This window comes from Danio rerio, chromosome 13, assembly GCF_052040795.2.
Source record: "Danio rerio strain M-AB ecotype USA chromosome 13, GRCz13ab, whole genome shotgun sequence".
Lineage (NCBI taxonomy): Eukaryota > Metazoa > Chordata > Actinopteri > Cypriniformes > Danionidae > Danio > Danio rerio.
The window spans coordinates 36,069,223-36,079,652 of record NC_141033.1 but is presented as its reverse complement, the minus strand read 5'-3'; the positions used below and the strand labels follow the sequence as shown (position 1 = coordinate 36,079,652).

The following is a 10,430-nucleotide window of genomic DNA, read 5'->3' as shown; positions in this document are numbered from 1 at the left end:
ATAAGCATGTGATCCTCTCGAAATTTGTTTATTAATAAATTTCACAAAAAATGTAAATAATTTACTTTTTTAAAGTACCTTACCCAACACTGGTTGACAGCTGTCACAGCAAGCAGCAAACATTCAATAACTATTTAATCTGATATAAATACAACAATCTTCAAAACAATTACATGCAGGTGGAGAAATCAACATCAAGACTAATGATGTTTATATTTATTTTTAATATTGAGCGAAATGCATTAAATTCACAACACCACAGCAGAGACACCATTCCTAACAAATGAAAAGCTTGGAAATACAAAGTAGCAACAACAGCAAGTGAAACTTTTTGAAACTTAGTGGATCTCAAAAAAATATAAGAACAAACAACCTTTTGACACATCCACAACAAATAATAAAAGAAAAAATGCTTGATTTTCTATGAAGATCTATGAAGATTTTTTCGATAGCCCATTACAGTTTTGTAAATGCCACCAATATTAAAATGCATGTTTTCGTTTTTTAATTATTCAGTGACCAATTGCCAATTATTTTGATTATGCTACAGTTACTACATAACATTGATCAAGTTTTGTATTTCAACATTACATTTTAATATAATCTTGTCTTAATTATATTTAAGACATTTGCCAGCAGTCAGTGATGCAGTTATTAGACAGAGAATTTCTTTCTCTTTGCGGTTAAACATTTAACAGACCTGGAGTATAATGCATGGCACAACATGGCATTGATTAGGACACGCTGAAGATCTCAATGAAGATGTTTAGTAAAGTATAACAGGCACAAAGTCCACGACAGTACACTTGGGTTTAGCAGAGTCAGAGTAAACTTTTTCTATCTATTAACAAACATTTATCGTAGTATAAAATCTGGGTCAGGACAAACTATAGTTTTAGAATAGAATAGAATAATTCACACACTGTCGTAGGATTTGTTGTGCATTTTAAGTTTTTTTTTTTTCCTTTTTCTGGTAATGAAACCATTATGTGTTTACTAACTTTCACTAGCCATGACTTGTTTAATACTGAGATTTACTATTTTTGCAATTCAGATGGCAGATCACAAATGGTTACAGATGAGTAATCTTCCCAGTCCTGAAAAGAAAACCCAGCGTAGAGGGGCTCAGTGAATGTGGTCTGGATTTGGTGCAGGAGGGTCATTTTATCAGAGACATTGTAAAAGAACACAGTTCCTACTTCCTGATCCAGAAACACTCCAATTTTAGAGACCCATGAAATGCTAGTCTGTCGGTTATCATGGCATACAAGAACATTTGCTGTTGGAAAGTCACATTTCCAGGACCTGTTGTCAGAGCCAAATCTACAAGTTCCCCCTCCTTGCAGAAACTGGTCATATGAGAATGCAATAGAACAACCTTTTCCTGCCCACTGAACTTCAAAATAACAGCGTCCAGACAGACTTTCATTACACAATACCTGGTATGTATAATTCTGGTATGTATCTGAACTGAAATAATTTGGCTGTGAACCAAACAATCCCTGGTTTGAAAAGTTGTGCTGTTGAGTATAATTCCTTGTCACAGACTTGTTGCTGTTCACAGAAAGCCCATTACAGGATGATGAGGGATTCAGATTTAGATCAGAGGAATCTAACAATAAAAAGAAAGTAGAATTGCAATTTTAAAAAGCATATATGGAGTTCAGTTCACAGGTTTTATATGTTTTGGAAAATACTGGATAATGAATGAATATAGCATATTTCTTCTAAATTATGCAAGTCTTTAAAGTTTTAATAAGTATGATTATAAAGTTAAATAATTTTTGACCTTCACTTTAGACCAGGAAAAAAAAATGTTGGATATACAATTTTTTTAAGGTAAGTGGTTACAAAAAATTATTTGGGCTGAATTTAAACAAACTAAGTAAGTTGAACATTACAAAATTTTATTTGTTTGTTTAAATTCAGCCCATTTAATTGTTTGCAAAAATCTTTTTTTATAATACTGTTTTATAATGTAGCCATAATTCTGCATCGTCTAGTAAATGCTCTCTTTCATAAACCCAGCTTACTATAGTCAGTTATATTACTTATAGTCAGCTAGTCATAGCTAAAGTATGGTTAAAGTAAGTCATAGCAGGTTATCAAGGACACACCTTCACATCAAATGGTCTCCACATGCCAAAACATATCAATACTATAAAGTTACATGGCCAAGTAAACAGAGCATGTCGCTTCTTAGTCATCATATTTTACACCTTTTAATTAACATTTGTTTTTTATTATCGTTTAATAAAAGCCTCTTACGTACATATAAGGAACTCTTCTCTGGTCTTGGGCTGGGATGGCAAATCTGAACAAATGAAGAAAAGAAGAAACTTTAAGTATACAGGCATGTACCAAGGGAAAGTCAAATTATATTTCAATAATTTGTTTCAAAAACTGAAACTTGTGTGTTATATTCGTTCACTACACACAAAGTGAAATATTTCAAGGCTCCATTTGATTTAATATTAATGATTATGGATTAAAGATGAAAAATCATAAATCCAGTATTTTAATAAAATTTTTATATTTCATGTGACCAATAAAAAAGGTCTCAAACACATGTTGGCCTTCTGAAAAGTGTGTTAATGTACTGTTTTATGTCCTCAGTACTTTGTCGTGCCTCGTTTTGCACTAATTACAGCATCAAGGCGATGTGACATGGAGGCGATCCGCAGTTGATGTGTTATGGTAGCCCAAGTTGCTTTGATATCAGCCGTTAGCTTGTCTGCATTTCAGAGTCTCTTTTTCCTCACCTTCCTCTTGACAAAACCCCATAAATTTTCAATGTGTTCAGGGTCAGGTGAGTTTCCTGGCCAATTAAAAACAGAGATACTGTGGTCCTTAAACCAGGTACTGGTAGCTTTGGCACTATGCGCAGGTCCTAAGTCTTGCTGGAAAAAAACATCATCATTTGCAAAAAGCTTGTCATTAACAAGAAGCATGAAGTGCTCTAAAACATCCTGGTATTGAGCTGCACTGACTGGGAACCTGATAAAAGACAATGGACCCACACCAGCATAAGACATGGCTCCCCAAATCATCACTGACTGTGGAAACTTCACACTGGACTTTAAGCAGCTTGACTTTTATGTCTCTCCGCTCTTCCTCCAGACTCTGGGATCTTGATTTCCAAATGAAATACAAAATTTGCTTTCATCTGAAAAGAGGACTTGGGACAAATGGGCAACAGACCAGTACCTTTTCTCTTTAGCTCAGCACAGACACTTCTAACATTGTTTTTTAATGGCCCGAATCTTGATATGTTGCATTCACTGCGTGTTCAGCGTAAATGGCCACTAAATGTAATCAAAGGAGATGGAACACGATGAAGGTTCTTGTGTTGAGTCCAATGAGCCTTACATCCAAAAATAGAGCAAGGCTGTTTCTTTGGTGACATCGCTTTGACTCACACACTAAAAAAGGCGGACATATTCAACTGAGGATATGGTGATGGTTGCCTGTCAATCAATATTGGGAGGCGGGAGGACCGCACTCCTACGTCAAGTTGCAGTCGGTGTCAAAACCGCTCCAACTGATCCACCATTTTTATGTCATTAAAATTAAAAAAAAAAAAGGACTGGGTATGTTTATATCACCCCAATATGACGGTCTATACACTATACCTACTCACATGTCTGTCCAAACAGCTTGAAAAGTAGATTTTTTACCATAGGTGCCCTTTAGCATTCTATTAATATACTTAGATACTGCACTCTGTGAGCTTCCAGTTTCTTTTGCAATTGCCTTTGGAGACTTTTCCCTCTTATGGTGGGTTCCAATGATAGTTTTCTGCACAACCATCAAGTCAGCAGTCTTCCCTATCATTCTGAAACCTACTAAGCCACACTGAGACAATTTCAAGGCTTTGCATGAATTAGTGGAATAGACTGAGACACAGGGAGTCTGCAATGTTGAACTTTGTCATGATGATATTCTAATTTGGTAAAATTCTGGATACTGCAGTTTTTTTTCATCTCTAACCTATAATCATTAAACTTGAATCAAATGAAGGCTTGCAATATTTTACTTTGTGAACTACTGAAATATAAACTATAGGTTTCACTTTGAAATGATAATTTATTGAAATAAATGGACTTTCCCTCGGTACTCAAATTTTTGGCACATGCTTGTACATAGTGTGTTTGCATGATTTAATTTTTTCTTATCATGAAAAAAATTTTTGACTTACAGTTTGTGGCTTTTTCATTTTTCACCAGTATTTGGACAGCAGAAACTATTAAGATGAATATGCAAAATTAGTTAACACATCATGACAGTCTGACTGAACGATCCAAAAATAATGAAGGCCTCAGGGGATTAAAACAAATGAGGGTGAGTATTTAATAAAATGATATTCAATTTTGGTTGAAACTATGAAACAAGTTTAAAATCAATTTAATTTACTTTTTATCTCATTCATCTCTTTTTTTACTTATTTGGAATATTGTATTGTTGTTGATCTATAAAAGGTAATTTTCTTTGTTTGGTTTCACATCTTGACCACATGATACCTTAGACCGGTGTTTCTTAACCATGTTCCAGAAGGAACACCAGCTCTGCCCATTTCCGATGTCTCCTTAAGCAAACACACCTGATTCACTTCATCACCTCATAAGCAAAGACTGAAAGACCAGTAATAGGTGTAGCAGACAATGGAGACATCTGAAACATGCAGTGCTGTTGGTCCTCCAGGAAAGTGGTTGAGAAACACTGCCTTAGACTTCAGTCAATCATTAGCCTGTTGATACACTGTTGAAACAGCAGTCAAAACTGCATTTAATGTTTGTTTTTTTGCAATTGGTACATTCTGGTAAACTACCAGTTACCAAGCTTTCTAATTGTTTCTGAGCACCAACGGCAAAACAACAAGAAAAACACCACTTAAAACATTAGAAACGGGAAAAAATTACCCTAGCATTTCTGTTTAAGTTGAATAAGATTAGCAAATTAATCAAAAAAAGTTCACAAATGTACTAGCTAGCGGCCAAAAGCATGTAATTTTACCTTTCTCTGATATCCTCACAATGTCTTGTTCACAGAGATTATCTAGTTGGCTTTTCAGCTCACTGACAGTTGTTTCTATTTGCTCAAATGTCAGATGCTGGCTGATGGACATGGCGCACAGGTTTGAATATTGGTAGTCGGAAATAGATGAGAAATTCTAAAAATATTAAAAAAAAATTGTTAAAAATCTGTGTGAACTTGGATGAGTTAAATTCAAAGAGCCCATTCTGAGTATGGGTAACCATATCTGATAAAACTCACTTCACTACAATAATGCATAGTTATAATTATAATTATTGTTATATTTAAAAATACTAAAGTGCCTGTAATATTACTCCCAGGATAGTCCAGCATTAGCAGAGCTAGATTTGCTTATCCCTAAAAAAATATTAGAATTGAATTTAGAGACAAAAGTCTTCTAAAATTGAGCAATAAGTCTAATCATAATTTTTGTGTAAACTTTAATTTTTCTTAAACTTATGCACTAGAAACACTCCCAGATACCTGAATGAAACAGATGTTGTCCTCTATGTGTGAAAGCTGCCCCAGTTCATCATGTCTCTTCCTCATGTCACTAATCTCCTGCTCCAGAGTAAGTATGAGATCCTCAACACGATTTACTTCTACGTTTTCCTGAGCTCTGATCATTTTTGTTATCCCAGCTCGTCGTTTGCCCATGGAGTGGATCTGCTCCGTAAACATCTCCTCACAGTGAACCACTGCAGCCTGTGTAGAGCGCTGTGAACACAAAGAAGACGAAAAACTTCTAGCAAACTACTTATCATAACAACCCAATGATTGCATTTGGACACTTAAATGATGTCCCTTTAAAGGATTTTACACATACTGTCAGGATTCTGTCTTGCTAATTCATGTTTTGGTGGCAGAGTCCAGACACTAGTCCAGTCTGGTCACTTATGTTATGCTCGGCTCGAGTTTTCTCAGGGCCAGGCACTCATCCTGTTTTGGTTGGTGTCTCTTGTTGTTGTTGTACTGAATGTGCGGTCTCAAGTGAGTTGTGCGTTCTTGTCTTTGCAGCGAGCATTTTCTTACCCCTTGGTTTCGAGTGTGGTCCTGAAAAGGGCTACTCACCCTTTCCCCTTAACCCTACGCCTTCAAGCTAAAGAAAATTGGGACACCCCTACCCCTTGACGTGAACGCGCAAAATGAGGGGTAGGGCTAACGGGGAGAATTAGGATTGGGCCTTAGTGTTGTGTTTCATGTGAACACGCAATTAATGAGTTCTCTCATTGGCTGCGTGTCCTGTTTTACATGAGCATATGGCTTGTGTTGTCTCTTTGTGTCATGTGTATTGTTTAGTCCCACCCCTCTTGTTAACCCATTATTTGTTTACTCAGTTCACCTGTTTGTTTGCCAATTGTTTCTCCTTTATAGTCTCCTTACATCTGCTGTCCTGTGCCAGTTCATCGTCTTTCCACTATCTTGTCCTGTCGATATATATATATATATATATATATATATATATATATATATATATATATATATATATATATATGTGTGTGTGTGTGTGTGTGTGTGTGTGTGTGTGTGTGTGTAAGTGTGTGTTATAAAAAACTTACATAAAAATGCTCATATTCAAATTAATTAAAAAAACTATTAAAACTTTTAAAAGTGTACAAAACCATTAAATTTATAATTATCAATAAGCCATTTATAGCACTTTCAAAGCTTTGTTCTTTATGGACCCTTGTGGAAAACTTTATGGAAGTGTTCCATTTATCACAAGGAGGAGTTAAATTTGTTACCAAAGAATTTGATGTTGGTTTGAACTTTTTTTGAATTAATGTTGCAACTTGCAACATACTGGTAAGATGCTCTTACCTTGTAAAAGTCCTTGGCTTGTTTTAGTTCCTTCACCTTTACCTCTCTCTGAAGCACATCCTCTTGTAGACCGTCCCGTTTTAACTTTAGCTGTTCCTGTAAAGACATTTATAATCGGTTTACATTATACTCTTGTAATGAAAATTAATTTCATGGAGGATGATGTACAAGGTGAACAACAAAACAGAGTTATTATTATCATAATATTTAAAGAAATACATGTCAGTGCTATATACAGTACTATGATGCAGACAAATCAGAAGGTTTTGACCTGGATGTTTTGTCGTTCAGCCGCAGGTGAAGTCATACTGTGGTTCTGGTGGTTAATCAGAGCACACTGCATACATATCAGCTGCCGATCTTGACAACAGTACAGTTCCAGAGGCTTATGATGTTGAGAGCAGATCTGGTCCAGTAGACGTGGTGAGGCATTGGCCAATTTGTGCCACTTTAACGCAGGAGATGTATAATGAGTTTGGATGTGAGATTCACAGTAAGACGCCAAACACACTAGACAAGATTTAATGGCTTTTAGTTTGGTCTCAGTGCAGATATCACACTCCACATCCACAGACATGGCAAAACTCAAAACAGGAGAGACGGATGCTTTTTCTGGTGCATCTTTTTCTGGTGTTTTAATCTTCATTCCTTCTACAACTGCAGCCAGCACAATGTTTCGGCAAAGATCTGGTCTTGGGCTGAATGAATGCCTGCACTGGGGACAGCTGTAGACTCCCTTCTGATCGTCCCCATCCCAGAATCCATTAAGACAGTCCATACAGAAACTGTGACCACAAGTTGTGGTGACTGGATTCTTCAGAAGATGAAGACAAATCGGACAGTTGAAAGGATTTTGACTGTCAGAAGATTCCGCCATTTTTGTTCTTTTATTTTCAAAAGCACTCAAGATGTTTTACTGTAGGAAAAACAGCAAGAGACAGGAATTGACCCAAGCACCTTAAAACTCTAGAAACAAATAAGTGCATATGTGGATTAAAAAAGTTATTTAGTAATTTGCTCACTTATTTTCTTGCAAATTGTCAATAAGACTGAATATAACATTGTTATTTTGGCTCCATTCATAAAGGTATAGTAGGTACAATATTGAAATGAATTTAGATTAGATACACACACACACATATATATATATATATATATATATATATATATATATATATATATATATATATATATATATATATATATATATATATATCTTAATCTGTTTAATAAGTTAGCAGCACTAATAGTTAGTTTATACCAAATTTAGGCCTACGTTGGTAGCTCTCAGCCCCCTGTTGGTGAGAATAACTGGAAAAAATGGAGGGTTGGGCTTTTTGTAGTTTTTTATTATCCCATAGGGATACTGATCGATATGGATTGTACTTCTGTATTTGCTCTAAAACCGAGACAGTTCTCATTAAGGACAGAAGGACGTCTGACTCAATACTTACTAAATATTACAACCACAAATATTAGCTAATGTCAACATGTTTCTAGCCTACTTAAAACTAATAGTGAAGTGTAACATTGTTACAACCTGTTTATAATACGGTGTCCCATGCTCAGAAATTAGCTTAACACAAACAGAATCAAATGTATTATGTTTTTGTATATATATATATATATATATATATATATATATATATATATATATATATATATATATATATATATCATAAATCGTATTGCTCTTTGCATTTAGAATAAACAATATCTCTGCTTTATGCACCTTAAACATTACACTTTCGCAAAGATAGATTATTACCTATGCAACGCATAAAATAAATACACAAAAAGTGCCGCTGGATGTTGAGAATACTTTTTTGACGCACTTACCTCTGAACGCAGCTGCATGCAGGAGGAGAGACAGCGTTAAGTTTCACTTTTGTTTTCTGAGAAGAGGGAGGAGTGGAGCAAATACTTTTTTTAATCACTGACTTCTTGTATAACAATTACTATTTACACATTCAACTAAATATTTTTACTACTATTTTGTTATAAAATGTAATCTATTTAAGGTGCATTCAACAATGATAACTTTAAAATGTCAAGGCAAAATCTTCTTACGGTAAGACGGAAATAAAAAAAATCGTAATGCCTATGTCGCAGTCAAAATTATTAAGATGGCCAATCAAATTACACAAATCTCACCCACCCATTTGTGTTTTATTTTTATTTATTTATTATTTTTTGTATGGACATTGATATGCCGATCAGGTTCCAGCATTCTCCATAATATCTTCAAAAATGTAAAAAATCATGAAGGTTTGGAAACTCTTGAGAGTGAGTAAATTTTCATTTTAGGAAATGCTAGATGGCATCTTTTCCCAATAATGCTGCATAACACTGCCCTCTAGTGCAATGTACATGCATTGAAAAATATTCTTCAAAAATTCCCTCAAGAATTTCTGATGGAAATAAAAACTGTATTCAAATAGTTCCAAGATTGAGTATTTGCACCACAGGTGACCCACAGATTGGTTCGCTCTTTCCAGTTTTTGTACAAATAGTCATCTAATGTTAAACATGGATATTAGGTACACAGATCTAAACAGCCTAACAAAAATCCTCTCATTAGCAAAACCAATCAATACCCCCCTTCCCCCCCCCACCCCCCCCCCCCCCCCCCCACTCTCAGCTCATTTCCTCACCTTTCTCACGATCCAGGGAAACCTTATTTCTCCCACATGCTTCAGACAGATTAACCCACAATCCGTCCCATCAAGCCAGATCTCTGATCAGCAGTTTTCTCCAGTGTGCTAGTAAAAGGTCAGAGAAATAGGTTCCAGAGCGGTGAAAAGAAGATAATGAAAAAGACAGAGAAGGTGAGATGACCATGTTCATTTCATTCATGGCCTGTGGCTATTGTTAAAGCTTCAGGTGAATTTTCTCTCAATCGACACCAAACCACCATACACAATTAGAGGATGAATATCTAATACCTGTACAGTACACTGTAAAACCCAATAGGTTAAGGCAACTCAACCCGTTTGAGGACACTGATTGCAACCAACCATTAAAGTTTAAAAACTAATCTACATGAGTACTGTGAACTTAATCCATTTGAGTAAATAAAGCAATTTGACCACAGTAAAACCCAGTAAATGAAGAGAACTCAAACCAACTGAGTACCGTAAAACCCAATAAGTTAAGGCAACTAAACCCGTTTGAGGAAACCGATTGCTACAAAACATTTGAGTTAAAAAAAAACTAATCTGAGTACTGTGAACTTACTCTATTTAAGTTAAAGTAATGAGGTATTTGATTAAATCATTTCCTTCAACACTGAGCTTAAAGACACTTGAAGTGTTTGTTTATTGATACTTTTTTTTTTTTTTGAAGAAAGTGTTTTGTATTTGTTTTATGTTCTTATGTCCATTTGTTGTTGTCACTATGTTAATTTTGTGTGTGTGGCACTGTTATGAAAGGAGGACTCTTGACTGCAAATAAATCTACCTTCGGGTATAAATAAAGTAACCTAACCTAATGTGTTTTTTATTCTAGCTGGGTAGTTTCACATTCGGCATACAGAAGGAAGAGTACAGTATGTAACAAAACATCGGTTGTTATTC

The 10,430-nt window shown here is 35.3% G+C and overlaps 1 protein-coding gene across 4 annotated transcripts; it reads right to left on the bottom strand.

Annotated features, from left to right (window-relative positions):
• Positions 1–204: 204 nt before the first annotated feature.
• Positions 205–9,700, bottom strand: ftr80 (finTRIM family, member 80). Of its 4 annotated transcripts, none has more exons than XM_087279552.1 (9): positions 9,510–9,700; positions 8,695–8,750; positions 7,127–7,771; positions 6,856–6,951; positions 5,518–5,751; positions 5,014–5,170; positions 4,199–4,243; positions 2,273–2,314; positions 205–1,612 (listed from the first exon to the last, which is right to left on the bottom strand). In XM_087279552.1, the coding sequence occupies exons 3-9, from the start codon at positions 7,730–7,732 to the stop codon at positions 1,038–1,040; spliced, it is 1,755 nt and encodes a 584-aa protein (XP_087135678.1). In that variant the 5' UTR covers positions 7,733–7,771; positions 8,695–8,750; positions 9,510–9,700; the 3' UTR covers positions 205–1,037. The 4 variants fall into 4 exon arrangements, 3 of the variants coding, with proteins under 3 accessions (XP_087135678.1, XP_087135677.1, XP_087135676.1); XM_087279551.1 differs by lacking the exon at positions 9,510–9,700 and adding an exon at positions 8,926–8,978; XM_087279550.1 differs by lacking the exon at positions 9,510–9,700 and having other exon boundaries at positions 8,695–9,477.
• Between the last annotated feature and the right edge of the window lie 730 nt (positions 9,701–10,430).

Bases quoted from the DNA above. Each gene is read 5' to 3' on its own strand.
- ftr80 (XM_087279552.1), bottom strand. From the start codon at position 7,732: ATGGCGGAATCTTCTGACAGTCAAAATCCTTTCAACTGTCCGATTTGT. The intron at 6,952-7,126 runs GTCAAAACCTTC...ATGTCTTTACAG, and splicing joins CTGAACGACAAAACATCCAG to GAACAGCTAAAGTTAAAACG. The intron at 2,315-4,198 runs GTAAGTCAAAAA...TCATTTGTTCAG, and splicing joins AAATGAAAAAGCCACAAACT to ATTTGCCATCCCAGCCCAAG.